Here is a 17,100-nt window from a genome sequence, read left to right on the forward strand (position 1 = left end):
CGTCTTGGACCAGCTGGATCGGGGTGCAAGCCACAAGACGTCTCACACTCTGTTAAACTGCTGCTATGACTAACACAGCGCTATGAACGATCCAGGTAATATATGTGACAGAGGGAGAAGAAAAAGGAAAAGACAGCTCCAGGTAATACTGAGTGTAAGAGAGGGATAAGTAAACAATTCACATTACGTATTAGAGCCAAAGCATACGAAACGGCAACCTGGCAAGATTTACAATACATATACTAAGTGTTTTACTTCCCCTTTACAATTCCGTGGCACCAGAAGAAACAAACTGAGCCTTGTTATTACAGGCTGTACTATGTGTTATGAAACATATAATTGTGCTTAAAGGGATATTGGAAGCCAACATTACATTTTTTAAGCTGTAATTATGCTGTAAGTATTATATTGAGACTCTGTAGCCCTGCTACCAGCTTCTCTACCTTTTACTGAGACTAGACTATTCACAAACACATTTTGAATGAAGCACTTGGTTAGAAAGAAGGGATACAAACACATACGTATACCATTCCATGTTCATTATTTTATTTGGTTCTACATAAACCAAGCAAATATGTTCTCAAGTCACTCAGCTATGTGAGCATATGTAATTTATAACAAGACATCCTCATAGCAACTAGTAGTGTACTGTAGAAGCATGAATACTTCTACTTTGTCTTCTAGAAAGCTTATGTGGTTGCTGAGCTCGGGTAATTACACTGACTGCATGGGAAAACTTGTATTGGTTCACCCCCATCGTTATTCTTCTCCTTGTCACAGGCTGCTGTCATCTTAAAAGGGATTTGCACCTGGCAGATTGTTGAATACTGCTAAAGTTGGGATTGTTATGGAGCAAATACTATCACTGTTAAAAAAAAACGACAACAACAAAATGAAGGCAAAGAAGCTGGCAATTGGCTTTTTGGCTATTTTGAAGGTGATAAATGGATATGCAGTGGTGTAAATAATATGTAGTGTTTGTACAGATGTATGCAGGTGTGTGGAAAAAAATACAGGAAAAAACATGAAAAATGAAGGTGGAGGGAAAGTTAAAACCGTTCTGGTTGCTTGTGGTCATAGCTATGTATATAAAGATGAGGCTGCAAACCAAAGTGTTGAGTTAGTAAGCTCATTGGGTATCCCCCCAAAGTCAACATTCGTCTCTAGGGCTGAGTGTGATTATCTGTCTTAACAAGTCAGGAGCCCATAACTAATTGTTTTGCATCCTTTGTGCATTAAACAAGTTTGTGTGCCAGGTATTTTGTTTATATACATAACTTTGTCACTCTCAATTGAAATTAAAATAGATGAGGATTTTCGGCACATGATCTCAGCTCAATAATTCTTGGCATCAAGACGGACTAATCACACCAATACTCTCGAGATCATCTTGTGGGATTACATCAGATCCGACGCCCATCAGCATGTTGACGTCTTGACCCATGCGTGCTTAGGAGTCAATACCACATTATCACATGAGTACTCAGTATTCACGGGTTGGACTTTGCCAGTCTTCAAAGACAGCCTTCATTTTGATCTCGTCACACAAGTTTTGCAACTGTAACTTGGCAAAATTATGATATTGCAGAGACATAATATGTCCACAGTCATATAAACACCCGCCAAAGTACTGAAAACTGTGGTAGTTCCTGCTAGAGCAGATGTCTCCTGGACCACATTTTGCCATGACGACATACAGACTCATACAGTGAAAACAATACCAGCCACACTGTTATGACTAGTAAGGGAACCATGTGAAACTGGAATAAACTCATTGCGGTAACTTTGAATGAGACACTACTTTCACTGCATGTTTTCTGATACACTCAAAGCTATAAGAGCATCGTCCTGGTGAGAGCTGTAGCCTGGGAGAGTTTAAGTAGAGTTAAATCACTTTAAGGTTAGTGAAATCCAAACTTCTTAGCGTGCTGCCTTGGCCACAGAAAAACATACAAAACAGGCAAAAACATGAGGCAAGAAAATGACTGATGGTATATTTCATTAGAAGTAAAAACCCATTTATGAAAAGATAGTATAAACACGTCAATGGTCCTTTAAAAGTCCTGTCATAAGCACTATCTGTTGATGAGCCCAAATCAGGCTTTGTTTACCTCCATTCAACAAAGAATAATCACCTCTTCCCTTTCCCTGTGCTGCATATCATACTGATCACATATACAAGACAATGAACACAACTGGTTCAGACAGTTCCACACTTGCTCCTATCTGAGTTCATTTCTTGTATAACACCTGACCCAGTGAAATACATCAACACAACTAAACAAAGATCAGACTTAGATTTGGCTTCAGATTCAATCAGGATCATTTCTGGTGTTTCACTCCAAAGATGAAGGAAATGAACGCGGCTGGGTGTGCACGGACTGCCTCCATTTTTTTTTGGTTATATCCAAGCTACCTCCCAATGAGACGCATATTGCATTTTATATTTCAACATAAATTACATTACAGTATGTTGCTATGGTGCTCTGTCAGGAGAAGTCGCAGTCGTTTTTGCTTGCCTCGTCAGAGCCAGGGCCGTATGCAGCTCCCGTCTAATGCAATCAAGTTGCTCCAACTCAAGATGAAGCAGATGTGCTCCCAAACAGCCTGACTGGAGTGGAAGTGAGGGTGAAGGAGGCTCCATTATGGAAAGAAAAGTGTGGTGGGGTCTTTATAGCGCCCGAGCTCTGTTGACGTTACTATGCATGTCTCTTAAAGATGATCAGGTTTCACTGAGTGCCACAGAAGTAAACAAACTAAACAACTTTTCTTTATCTTTTTTGTTTTCTCTATTTCAGTAATTCTAAGCAAGGTAAACTCATATCTAATTATTTAAACTCAATGTGTGAGTAATGCACATGATCATTTTGTTTGTTGACTCTTGTAATGACATTTTTACAAAGGGTACGTCAAACAAATTTTAGTCCGTAAATGATGAACCATGGTTCTTTCACCTTCTTATGCAATTAAATGAGCTTCCATCACATCATTTAACAACCATGAGGAAGATTAACTTCCCCCTATCTATCACCCACTTGTCACTCATCAAGAAATAATCGTTAGAATCTAATGAAACACTTCACTGCATGACTGTATCTGACATCCAAATATGCAGAACGCTGCCCCCCAGGCAAAGGAATGATGTGTTCAATAGCATTGTTCACAGCTGAATGAATGCCCAACCAGCAGGTAATTGTAGGTGTGTGCAGTAGGTTTGGGAGGATATTATTTGGCAGATCAGTACAGAGTTGCAGCAGTTTAAACAATGCTGTCTGTCAAACAGCAATCACCTGTAACTGACAAACAGCTCTCACGTATGACTGATCTGTGGGAAAGAAGGCCTCCCAAATTGTGCAATGCCAGTGTGGGTTAATGTAAAGACTTTAAGAGCATTAGTTATGCTTGAGATTAAAATCTACAATGTAGCTGCAATTAAAACTTAACTTTATCCAGTGTAATAAGCTAAGAGTATTGATATGATATTTATCCTCTAAAAGCTGCAGCTCATTGAGCTCTGGAGTGACAGATGATATAACATGAGGTGATGCGATGTAATTCAACCACAGAACAAAATAAACACTCATTTCTAACAGGTAATGAATAAAATGATGGTTACCACTAGGCCTTGGGTTTCAAACCACAATGATGTTAAGGCAAAGGAACAAGCCACAATGTGTTTGTCAAGTACCGGCATTAAATGCTTGTTAAGATCTGCACTCACCTTCACTTTGTCTACACCTGATTAAGTCTGACACAATATTTAATTTGAGAAATTTGGTTTCTTTGGTTAAACAAAGCAAAAAGAAGAAAAAAAACTTTTATACATCTCCACAATTTCATTATATCATTATTGATACGGGCACATGAAGATTTTAGTTGTAAATGAAACCCAGCCATAGTTACCACACACACACAGCCAGTGGTACACAACGACACCCGATAAGCAAATACACACACAGCCGTAAAACACAGTGAGGGCATCTGTGGAGACTGTGCTGCTACCTCTGATCCATAATTGAACAAAAGGGCAGACCAAGCAAAGAGGAGAAGTGTGGGGGCCTCTGTCCCTCCCTGCTACACTAGCTGTGAACTTTTGGAGGTAAGAGCCCTGGGGTTCCAAGGACAACTGTCAGGAGACAGGGGCTGTGAACTCATACTAATGAAGGCAGCTCAGGCCTGTAAACAGCATGGGAGGATGTCACTGGAATACATTACAATACATAACTGTCTCCCCGGGGCAGGAGGGCTGCACATGGCTCAGCCCTGATCACTCCCCAACACCCAACACACACGCATGCATACACGCCCACATGTCCCCACACACACACACAAACAGACACACAGAGACACATTCCGTGGCTCTCTCAGCCCACCTGGATACCCCACAGGCCAGAGCCTCCAAAAACAGACAAGTAGCGAGGTGATGGTGGTTTTGTCCAAAATGTTCTAGGTTTACAGAAATGTGAAGAAGTGCTCCAGCACAGTGGGAGCTCCACGGCACTCTATATACCACATCCATGATTCTTCATAAGAGTGTTTCATAATAATTTCCTTTCCTTCATTTCAGAGTTCCCCTCCCCTCCTCCACACTACAAAAACAAGGCACAGTACACACATAACTTGAAAAGTTGCAAATTGATCCAAACTGCTGAGAATTGAGATGGCAAAGTGAGGCTCAAAGTCAGAGCGTCAGTGCTTTGAGGGAAACAAAAAGGAATGAGGGAGCAATAGAGTGAGAGAGAGACAGAGAGAGAGAGACGGAGAGCTCAGACAGGAATGCAACTGTTTTCAGGTCAGTGAGCTGCAGTGTGCATGTGCAACAGAAAAAGAGAGGTAGACAGAGAAAGAGAAGGGGGTTGGTAAACCAGTAAACCAGGTCACCGTTTGTGGTAGAGTGATCTGCTGCCTTTTCCCCTTCCATCAAAGACAGAGCAAACATAACTCTGAACTTTATCTCCAAGGGTTGCAGGGCATTAGTGTCATTGTGTCCGAGCCCCGGTGATTTGGCAGCGTTAGCAGGACTCTGCAGCACAGCCTGATGTGTTTTTGACCTGCTGCATTTACAACAACTTTCACTGCAACACTGTGCTCATGACCCGCCCACATCAGTTCATCAACACTGAAAACAGTCTAATCAAAGCAGGAATTTGAATTACTAAATGATAACGGTTAACGAATGTGCTCAGTCTGCTTTCAGCAGATTGTGATGCTGTCTAAATAGTTTATCCTCAGGAAGCCGCTATCAAACATTTGCTACTGAAAAATTTGGTTTCAAACACAATATGTTCCTTTGGACTTCTATTATTTATATGATGATTTTGCATTCATTTGCTATAATATAATTTCATATCTTGATAATGGAAATATTCTTCTTATTATTGCAATCAGATGGCCAAAACATCACTCAGATCAAGAAAATGTATTTTGGATGGCTTGACGCATCTAAAGCTATCCTTCTGAAAAAGCTGAATATTTTAGTGTCTACTAAGGGTGAGGGTCTAAGGGCAGAGGATGTTGTCATGGTGCTGTGTAAAGCCCTTTGAGACAAACTGTTTGTAAAAGCGGGCAATACAAATAAAATTGCCTTGCCTTGCCTTACTATATGGACCACAGTAGTAGTAAAAACAAAAAATAAAAACCAACAGTGCAAACTATGTGTTGTTACATAACTTACATAAAGTGCGAGTGCATTAGTATTTCCCTCTTTCTTCAATCCACCACATGAGTTTAAAATCTGCACATCATTCCTTTGCCATTAAATCTATTGTTTTACAGTCCTACTCTTAATAAGGAAATCTCCTGCTGTCAGAGTCAGCTGACCCCCCCCCCCCCCCCCCCCCCCTCTCTGTCATACTGAGGTGCATGGTCAAGAGGCCTCGGTACCTTTGAGAGATCTCTGAAGTTCCCTGGCAAGGTCAGGTCCAGCTCCTCAGAGTCATAGTTGGTGAGGACCCAGGGAAAGACGGGGTACTGGTTCAGGTCATTGTATGTCCTCCCTAGACGCACAGAGCAGACAGAAATCTGTGAGTGATGAAGGCCTGGAAGGAAGCAGAGGGGTTGAAAAGCGGGGCAGGGTACACTTGAGGCTTCAGTTACTTTGTGGGATCAGCATGCAACATTCCAACAAGCCCCCGATCGCAGAGCCCTCAATCAGACGCACTTCCTGTCTCGTATGGAGTCTGCCGGGGAAACGCGTACACTAATGGCAAGCTCCCTTATGTGAGAATGTTTTTAGTGTTCCCCATGCCTGTAGTTACTGAGTGTACTTTATCAATAGACTGTGGGAGTTACTGTACAGGGGACTTGAGGAGGGTGACTTTTTAGTTTAGAGAGAAAATAAGGATCTCTAGGTTTTGAGGAGTGGATGCAATTACAGTAAAAAAAAAGATTCTCCTCTGAGCCGTGGCTCCAAGCGCCTGACATGTCAGTGGTGGTCCGCTGATTGGCCACATGTGAATTTCCTCTATGCTCCAACAATGAGAATATGATTTTCAGATGGCAAAAGGTGTCATGGGAAGTCCATGGGAAAATCGAAGATCGTGTAGCATGTTGTCATTAATGCTCCTCTTTCCTTTTGAAGATGACACTGATACAGCTGCAAGGTCAGGTAGTGGCCAGTTGGAATCCAGCATGGGGATAGAGCTGATGTAGATGGTTTTGTAGGAATTTTTTACTGCTGGCAATAAATCAAACCTCAAACATGGGCTGAAAGCAATCAGAAGCTAAAAAGGTAACATTTTATTTTATTTTATTTACCTAGAAAAATGAAACTAAACACATTAAAATAACTGCCTTTTTTTTTACCAAGAGACATTCACAGTTGAATCGCCATTTATCAAGCTTTCCCAAGACATACCGTAAGACTGTAAGCATTACATTTCAAATCACACATTACAGCATAATTACCCAAGTATCAGAGAAGAATGTGCATCATTTGCACAATAGCTTCTAAAGATGACATTGTCACTCATGTAGTAACCAAGATGTTGTAACTTAAACCATGCCAGGAGCACACAATGTCACAATATCAGATTTTACAGACACTATTATTGTGACCAAAGGAATGTATTATAATGGAATAGAAAAAATCTAAAAATGTGTATAAAAAAGCTTAATCTCTTTTTTATATGAATGTAGGGAGGTAGAGAGAGTCTGTTACATTAGCTGTACAAACCTGTACACAAAGAACATTGCACTCACTGGATTTTAAAATGGCATCCAGATGAAGTGACAAAAATAGACAGTTACAGTTATTGTCAACACTGATCATTCCGCTCCTGAATGAAATAAAATTGTTCAGTGGAAATAATCTTAAACCTGCTAGCTACAGCCCTACAGGCTTTAATGACGGCTGACAAAATATTATCAACTTGAACCACTCCAGCAGGTGTGTCTGCTCACATCCGGAGTGCAGCAGGTTGGCATTAGAGAGTCTAAATCTAGCTGAGCAAAGCAAGTGATAACGTCTGACAGGCCAGTCAACGGGAAGGGCTTCTGCAGAGCAGCCAGGGTCTGAGGGAAGCTAGAGAGCATAATTATCCAGGTTAATGCCACACAGTCAAAAGGAAGCAGTGGGCCAGGTGTGGAGAATGAATGGGGAACGTTGGTTAGACCCACTGGTGCTGAGGCCTGAGCTGGGGTGGCAGGATGTTAATAACAGTGGAATAGTGTTTAATTAGAAGCCCCCTTCCCGTTCACACCTCTTCCCAGCACTTCACCCCCCGCCTGTCTGCCGCCCCACACTATTCTGACATCCCTGTCAGCCTAGGTCATTACTAGAGATTTTTAATGAATTTGGGGCATGTTTTTCTGTCTGCCTTACATCTAATTAGCTGACAATAATGTATCGAACTCAAGCACAAGCTAAATATAAATATGCATGAATATGCAGCGAGAGAGAGGATGACACCTCTCAGAGCAGAGTAGCGTACAGTCGTTCTCGCCTTCCCTGTTAGTTGCAGTTCAGATCAGAGAGTCGACAAGAGAACCTCTCAACTCCGCAGACACACATGCACGCTCTCACAAAGCCAGGCACTAATTATCTGGCAAAATCTGCTGTGCCTGCTCTTCGCTTCAAAAAGCACAATCCCAGGAACAGTGAAGCGTACTTCTTCTTCCAGGACCACATAAGTATCGCATGGATTCTTAAACAGATATGACATACCTGAGGCCACTTATGGTATGTTTCCAGTGCTACTGACATATAAGGTTTATTGATCTTGATAGCTAAACTTAAAGTCACAAGGCTCTAATGGTGAATAGATTCACATAGATAATAGATTAAAACTTAGCACTTTCACTGGTGGTGAATCTTTCCCTGATATGGAAGAAAACAAATCAGAACCTATCTATTTAACAGATGGCTGTGAAAAATAGAATATTTTTCTACCCATCCTTTCAGTTACCTCATTTCAGTCACTGACATTTGAAAATCACTGACTTTCACTGGGGAATCAGTTTTGCACGGCATCAGGAGACCTCACCTGAAATAGTGTTGAGAAACGTGAGATACTCAAAGTTGGAGATCTCTCTCCTCTGCCAGCGCTGGGTCATGTTGGAGGACTTGAAAAGCTGTCGAGGGGTGGCCAGGGAGATGCGTCTGGGAAAATAAATAAATAAATAAATAAATCTGAAAAAAGTTATGAACATTTTCAGTTTATGGTATTAAGATTTTAAAAAAGAGCCTGAAATGTATATTAAGCTACACTAAATGACGGTGAACTGGTAGATGCATGATGTAATTTTGTAGCTAATAACTAGCTCTATGGCAATTTTAAAATGAGACAAAGTGCATAAAGAGAGAAGAGAATAAATGTGGCATCCAGTTTTGATTAGTATTCAACTAGTATATTAAATAAAAGCTATGACTTTCACGTATGTAGGTAATTTAAAGGGTTCATTATGGATGACTTGCTTTAAATCCACCCAATTAACGAGACTTAAAGAAATATGCTGGTTTTGTAACCGTGTGCAAAAGGGCCTGTTAGCACCATGAGAGTCTAAAGGGAATCTAGGGTTTTCTGTGTGGTCAGTGGCCTGGCTGCAGCCCTGCTGTATAGAGTCTCCTGTCAGAGAATTGGGTCAGTTCAGTCAGGGTCAATGCACACCCACTTCAATGACTGGAGCAATGGGACTTCAAATGACTCTGCTGCAGGCAAGGCTGCACAGATGCTCCAACACACAACACAGAGGAGGCAACCAAGGCCACGAAGGAATTACAATATTAGAAATATTATAACACAAGGAATGAGCTGATTTTCTTGTGGCGTCTGTGAACTACCTGGCTTGTGGGAGTCCGTAGCTGGTGCCCACTCCAACTCTAGGAAGACTGTAGACCACTTTCTTTACTGTGGCCTGGTCAGGAAAGTTGAACATGACTGAAGCTGTGAACAGTGAGAGACACGGCTTAATAACAGGGAGAAACCGAAAAATCCTTTCAAAAGTTTTAATTGGCACTTATCTTACTTCTGTTGGCCATGAAGACCTCCATCGCTGTGTTCTGAAGGAGGTAGCGTCTGGAGAAGACCGCCCGGATCTCACTGAACATCCACTTCCCATGTAAGCCCTCAGTGTACGCCAAGACCTAACGGGGCAGAGAGAGGAGAGAAAATGTCTTCAAGTTATTATAGCTGTATAACACCGTAGACAGTGTCAGCGTTAGACATGATACAGACTTCCATTTCAACAGCTTCAGGTGTTATAGTTGCACATAAAAAAGAACATTTCCAACACTGTGTGCCACAGATATGACAATAGGCGTTCAGATTATTCGATTTTTAGACTTGGATTATTTGATATTCTTCTGTGTACATGCCTCTGGTATTACACTACACTGTCACATGTTGTATGGTACCACAGCGGGGCAGCAACGTAAATTTCGTTGAATTCTTTCAATGACAATCTAAATCTAATCTAAATCACAATGAGGCAGACTGCTGTAAACCTGATACATTGTTTTGTTGTGATATGGACATAGAAAAATACTTTACATCCAACTCTGAGCCAACTCTATTTTTACCAAACTATCTCACTACAAAGACAGTAAAATATGACCTCAATAAAATTCTTTCAGACAAATCAATCCGTAGCATGTGTTTACTGCAGTACTATCTACGTAAATTAAGCTAGCAGCTGTTTTTTTTTAGCAGTTTAACTGCAGCAGTTATTTGGGCTGGGCTTCGAACCTGATGCTGGCAAAAACCTCTAATTCCTCCAACCACCATCTAAATACAATTCTTGATGACTGTCCCTAAGTAAGTAATATTGCAGTAGCATCAGTTGAATCATTGTTTATTATCGCTTAGGATGAAGTATCACTGAGATATTACATTGTTCTCCACACCGTGAAGCCTTCTGGAGACTCTCTTTGAGTTTCACACTTTTTGAGCTGACACATAACAGGAGAGCAGTGGTGGTCGAAAAAATGACCTCTTGGGTCAGCAACGCAAACAATCAATAAAAACCATCATGCCAGGGAAAGGAGGAAGCAGACAAAGAATCAGTAGTGTATGCAGCACCGCTGAGACTGCAGGTCAACAGACAGAAAACTTAGACAGTTGTTCTGACAGGTGAGAATGGTCCCCTCACACACTTTCCCCCCACCCCCTCCTTCCATCTCACTTCACTCTGACTGAACAATTTTGTCCAACAGTACGAGCCAGCGAGCAACCTCATCAACTCCCCAGGTTATAATCACACATAGGAGAAGGCAGGGAGGGTGGGAGGCAGAGTGAGATGTTCAGCTGGGTTAGGTCTGATGCTAATGCTCATTTAAAATAGTGACAGGCTGGAAGAGTGCAGCGTGAGCCAGGCTGCCTTAATTTCTCCCTGGAATAGCTCATGCCCGACCTCCGTGCCACATCCAAAATCTCTGGAGCTCAATTAAAATTGGATTAGGTGGAGATGCTGGATGTGCAGCACAGCATCTCTGGTGCTCTCCTCCTAGTAATGCCCCTGCTTGACACCTCTGCAACCCCCAACTCAAACAGTTGTCATAGAGACAGCATGGCCCAGAGGAGGCAGTGTGCTGACTGGAGTTGGGGCAGGGAGGTGGTGGTGGTGGGGGGGCTACTGAGGATGAGATGGAGGGATGGCTATGGAGCTGCAGGCACACTACGGATGGCCAGCAGCAGCTCTCTAGGAGGCAGAGAAGCTTTTATCTCCCTCCTGCTCTGCAGCCAGATGTTCTGGAAGTAGTCTTCTGAGTGCAACGCCAAAAGGCAAGTTGGACAGATATGCAACATGGGAAGATTACAACAGCTTACTTCATCAAGGCACTAGCGGGCTGTTATTTGAATTCATATGGAGTTATTTAGATGTCTAGAGTATGGTTTGTAACTTTCAGCATAGTCTCTTTTCAATTATGTGATGTACTATACAGCATCTCTCTCTCTATATATATATATATATGTATATGTATATATATATATATACACAGTATATACATAATATAATATAATATAATACGTATATCATTTTTCACAATTGAACAGTGCCATAAATGTTACCCCTGAATTTTCCATTTGTTCTATGATGCAAAAAAGAGCTAAATGCAGTTTACGTCGGTTCATCAAGCAGACAGTGCACAGCAGATTCATAAGAACTGAAAATATGATGAGAACAGTTATAATTTGTATTGATTGTCAATATAAAAATATTTTAGCACTGACTGTTTCTTGCTACTACCCAGCTAAAGTGAACATTTTTCTGCCATGACAAAGTGCAGGCCAAAGGGCTAGCTGTCAACAAAAGAGGGGCTAAAGAGGAGAAAAAAAGAGCTGATTTCAAACAGCCCAGATCAAAAAATTTGTCATAACAACAAAGCTTTGGTCTAAACCAACATGCAGGGGCCCCTGTAGACTTGGAGATTTGACAAAGCCCAGCCCTCATTTTTGGAGGCCCAGCTGTAAAAAATGCCATTTAATGAACCTGTCTGCTGAAGCTGTCCCCTGCCTGTCAGAGGTGTCAGCCAGTGACAAGCGCTGGGGACGGCCGCCTCCAGTCACAGACAGGCCTGCCAGCTGGAGACTTCGGCCCCAATCTAATCACGCCACCAGGAAGGGACCGGCGCTCTGCTCTTGGTCTGTCACGCTCAGGGCTGGGGGAGCAGCGAGGGGGCGGGTGGAGGGGTCTGGTATGGCCAACAAGCGCAGCCTTTTGTTTCCACACAGGTCCCTCCACGCAGGCTCATTAGGAGCCACAGGCGCATGCGCTGCTCCGCCAGCTGCATGGAGATACCTCTCCCCAGCATAATAGCCATAATGCAATTTAACGTCTCTGTCCTCTCTTTCCTTTATTCGCCTTCTCTTCTCCTCCTGATTTGACAGAGGGCAGGCTGCATTCTGCCTGTAGAACATCACAAGCAGAGCACAGGAAAATATTGTGACAGATGAGATGAAGAGAGGCACAGGTGACACCAGTGTTTAGGCTGAAACTCATGTGCAATAATGTGCAGATGCTCAAATGGAGCACATTCTACTTTAAAGTGATAGGAAGCCACTTCATGCATAGAAATAGATTTTTATCATCTCTGATTCACCAACAGTTTTAACCCTTTACCGAGTGAAATACTATGACAGAGGTGATTAATTCATGAACAAAAATCTTTAAAATCACACACGGTTTTCACCCATTGGAACAACACAATCCCCTTCTACTGCATCTATACCAAAATAGGTATAAAAATATTATAATTCAGTGAGACCTCCAAGCCAGCATGACTGATATATTTATATGAGACGGTGGACTGCTCTGAAAACCTGGTATCACAGCACCTCATTGCATTCTCCTCAGATTTGTCTAATAGGCTTCCACTATAAAGCCTCACAACTGCATGGTCCCAGGCGGCAGAAGAGAACAGTGAGGTGGAAGAATAAGGGACGGGTACAAGAGGCAGTTTCATTTTGAGTGATATGACTACTCCCCCAGGAGCGAGTGGGATGGATTTCACACATGGCAATTTGGAGGATCAGCACACACTGCATATACGGTATTCAATGGCTGACCCCAGGCAATATGGGCCAAATCTGTGAAGAGGTTGGAGCAGTTGGAGGAGGCAAAGAGAAAGCATAAAGCCTGGTAATGGCGAGAGCAGAGAGCAACTCTCAGCTAAGTGGGAGAGCATCATCAGCCACAGGCTAGGTCACTAACACACACACACACACACACTAAAGAAAGGAAGGGAAAAAACACAGAAGGCAAAACAATAAAAACACAATCAAATACATTGCTCTCTTAGCCCATGTGATAGCTGGCCACGTCAATATGTTGTGTTGGTTATATTGGTGTAGATTTTGAGAGGTCAGCCTCTACCCCGGTACCAAATGAGGTGAACGGAAGTTTGTTTATCTGTACTGAATAAAATTTACAAAACACACTAATCTCTTTTCTTTTTTCAGAAAAAGCCTCTGTTTTTCTGAATAATCCATAAAACTCACAGTTAACAGTACCCATAAGGACTGTGCTGGTGCTGGTCATAATGAAGTGTGTAGAAATCCAGCATAACAGGGATGTTATGTTTCTAGAAAGAAAGGTTCTTTCCTTTTGATTTTTGAAATATAAATTAATATAAACTTTAAAGGGACAACGAGGAGTTATGAGCCTACGTGCGCACCGTAAAATTCTTTGACCGACGCAAGACGGACTCATGTTTTCATTCATCAATAATTAAAGTCAGAGGTTCAAAGACGATCACATACTGTCGTAGTTCCGACCATAAACGGCGACTCGGCTGCGTTATTCTCATGGCTCGTTGCAAAACCGAAAGTAAGGAAACGCTGGTCGGCTCGACCAGCTTTTCCACCACCACTAATAATAACAAAATAACGATAGAGACAAAACGATATATTTATCGAAAATGGGCCCATTAACAAGTGTGGGTAACGCAGATTCATCCACATTAACGTGAGACGTTTTTATAACCAAATAGAAACTCCTCGTTGTCCCTTTAAGTGATTTGGTTGAACTGAAAAAATTAGGACCATACAACACCTTCCTCCTTCTTTCTACAAATGACTCAAGTGCTCCACACATTGTGAAAATAAACTTTTGCTGGCATATTTAACTTTATTAAGTCAGGTGGGCAGATCTTAGTTGTATGACCATGACGTGCCAAAATCCACACTTTATTTTAGCTTTAATCCCTTTTACATCCTGCAAAGGTTTATAACGTATTCCTGAGCTTCAAAGCACATTTCTCATCTGATCCTCTCTTAATGTGACAACTGTTATGAAGTGTAAAAATATAAAAATGTGAAAGATTCCATCAGATTATGAAAAAAAAAAATCAGCATTCCACTTGGTGCCTCTGTGAAAGACCCATATCTCAACTTCAATAAAGTAGCAAGCTCCTAATGCAGGTATTGGGGGAAAACAAGATACAGATTTGCATAATCAGTGTCACTATACATTTGGGTGGTAGCTGGAGTGTGGCAAGATGACACAGCTTGGGTGCTCTGGCAAGACCAGTGGGATAAAGGAGATGAATATGCATTAAATATACTGGCAGTTCACTGCCCCAAATGTCCAGCCAGGTTTGTCAATAACATTTATGTCAGGGCTGGTATTTCATGCACATTAGCAGGACCTGCAGTGCTGTCTTCAACACTGTGGAGAGGTGGGAGGAGCTGTTTTCCTGGAATGTAATTTCTTCTTAAAGAGTCACAGCTCTTTAAACATTGTTTATCTGTCTACGTGAAAATATAAACTTTCAAGAAACGCAATATGAAAAAAAAAGAACACATACCGAAGAAAAGTTACCGAGACTTTTCGTTTCCTACAGTGATGATGCACAAAGTTTGGCATTAAACCACCAGACGGCTATAGAAGGTGCACTTTTATACCAGATGACATTCGATAATATTATCCTAGGATTTATATGTAATTATTATAACACTGAAATATACAATATTTCATATATGTCAGAATTACTCATACATCCACACACAAGATGTTCACATCTTTAGCCACCACAACATATGCAAAAATAGCAACAATGCAGTTGGCATAAGAAATAATGTTATAACCATGGACACATCTCATCATATTGAAATGGTATGCATTCCTCCTGGATTACTTGACCTGTCAACACTGGTCTCATTTGACAGTGAAATGTATTTAGCTTTGGCCTATGTTGATGGCATATGTGTTGAACTCAATGTGTTAAATAATTTAAATAATTCCACTTTTCGTGATAGCTTTTTACACATGACACATTGAATTAGCATTCAAGTAAATATGACCTTTGTAGCAGTGTTACCGTTGGCTATTAACTTACATCAGAATTTATGTCTTTGTCCCTTACATGTAAATTATTTCGTCCGATCCCTGTCAGTGGAAACTTTACTTTGTCTTTCAAGAATTTTATTTTCAGTGACCAAACAAACAAACTAACAAACAATTATGAACCGGTTCGAATGCTGACCCCCTCACTGCCACATCCACACACATGAACACACTTAGTGAGCACATCATCCAGATAAACAGCTTGAGGATGCCTTCACTAAGCTTGAGAGAAGGAATGCAGTCATTTGGTATGGGGTCTTTTCAGCAAGCTTTTCCTAATGGGACTTTTTCAGGGACTTGTCAGCCTTAAGATGACTGAAATCTTCCTGGCCTGGGTACCAGCTTCCTCTGGCTGCCACTGAGAGTGCCAAGCTGATCGCTTTAAATCCCACTTTTTTTTTTTTTTTTTTTTTTAGTGGTGTGTGGGAGGGATAGAGGCTCAGAGCAAGACAGAGAACAGGAGAAAGAACGAGACAAGGATGGAGAGGCGGAGAGACAGAGGAGTGGAGGGACAGAAAGAGCAAGTGGTTAGACGAGAAGGCCTGATGAGCAATGAGCGCTTCACTCGTCCTCAATTAATCTTGTCTCTCTACCTTTGCTTTGGCGCTTCCCTCAGCACCAAGGTAATAACGACACCCTCATCCATTATCCTTTTATCCCTGTTATTCACTGGGAATTGCTTAATAATATGGTACAGATTTGTCCTCCTTCATATAATTCTTTCTGTCATTCGCAGTATATCATCTGGAAAACACACAGCCCCCTTTCTGCTGGACGCTCTTTGAGGATTATCGTGGGTGACACCTTCGGGATGCAGCCAGAATCTGGAGCATCATTTTTCCAGGCATAAAGAGGAATTACTTTGACTTATCTGTCATTGCCAAAGCACAACAAGCCATTCAGGGCCAAAGCAAAGGTGGAACAGGTTCTTATCGGCTTCTCTGAACGAGAGGACTTGTAAATTTATGCTAATGAGGGCCTTTTGTGATCCAGGCTCACCCCGTGGGGCTGAACGGGGTTTGCAGGGGATGATAATCTGGCTGTTGAGTGCACTAGATAATTTGTACTTTATCCTCATGTAATTATATAGTTTAAATCTTTTTACCAATGCTAATCCTACGACATGAGGAAGTGTCTTAACCGTGTCTGTGGTTCTTAGCGCACTAGTTAGCGTGCATCTGACTCTCTCTCATAAAATCACGTAGGAGGGGTGCAGCGCTGATATAATTACTCTGACTTTCTGTAGCCCGCGCAACGAATCCTCATATCATTTTGATCCACCTTAGCAGGCAGGCAGAAAGCCAAGCCAGTGGCCGGGGGCTATGGAAGACAGCTCAGAAGAAGGTGAAAACATGGTAGCACAGCTAAAAGAGCCCTCCCAATTTTGGTCAAGAGAGAAAGATGGAGGAAACTGTGAAAATGAGCTGAAAGGAGGAAAAGTAAGTGCAGTAGGGCGGCTTTGCACAGCTTTTGAGGTCTCTCTGTTGTGAAGTGGGACTCCAGGCCATCTTGTGTGCCTGCCAAAGCCGACAGCCCCTGACAAGCTGCTTGGCGTGCTGTAATTTGACTAATTACACTGGATTAGACCATATTAATGCAAGCTGTTTTCTCCAGGGTCACTGACCCACCCAGTGTGTCCCTCGCCTGTTTCCCCCTCTTCGCTGTAAACAAAAGACACAAGAAAGAAAATGTTTTTTTTGTTTATTGAAATTTTGAGCACATTTGAACAATGAGCACGTATCTATATCCCTGACATTATTTTTATAATGAGAGAACAGCAGCACTTTCCTGAGGCACATCATCACAGGATTTTTTGGA

At 41.9% G+C, this 17,100-nt stretch overlaps 1 protein-coding gene across 7 annotated transcripts in view; it reads right to left on the reverse strand.

The window, feature by feature from the left end:
• Positions 1-17,100, reverse strand: part of nbeab (neurobeachin b) — a 213,911-nt gene that overhangs the window by 26,360 nt on the left and 170,451 nt on the right. For all 7 annotated transcript variants that reach the window (XM_085795996.1, XM_085795995.1, XM_085795997.1 and 4 more), the window contains 4 exons: positions 9,466-9,583; positions 9,281-9,383; positions 8,484-8,599; positions 5,884-5,996 (listed from right to left, as the gene is read on the reverse strand). In XM_085795996.1, coding sequence (XP_085652122.1) covers positions 5,884-5,996; positions 8,484-8,599; positions 9,281-9,383; positions 9,466-9,583 — 450 coding nt within the window. The remainder of the gene's footprint in view (positions 1-5,883; positions 5,997-8,483; positions 8,600-9,280; positions 9,384-9,465; positions 9,584-17,100) is intronic.

This window comes from Trachurus japonicus, chromosome 13 (assembly GCF_045865225.1).
Source record: "Trachurus japonicus isolate A0001 chromosome 13, Traja_1.0".
NCBI lineage: Eukaryota > Metazoa > Chordata > Actinopteri > Carangiformes > Carangidae > Trachurus > Trachurus japonicus.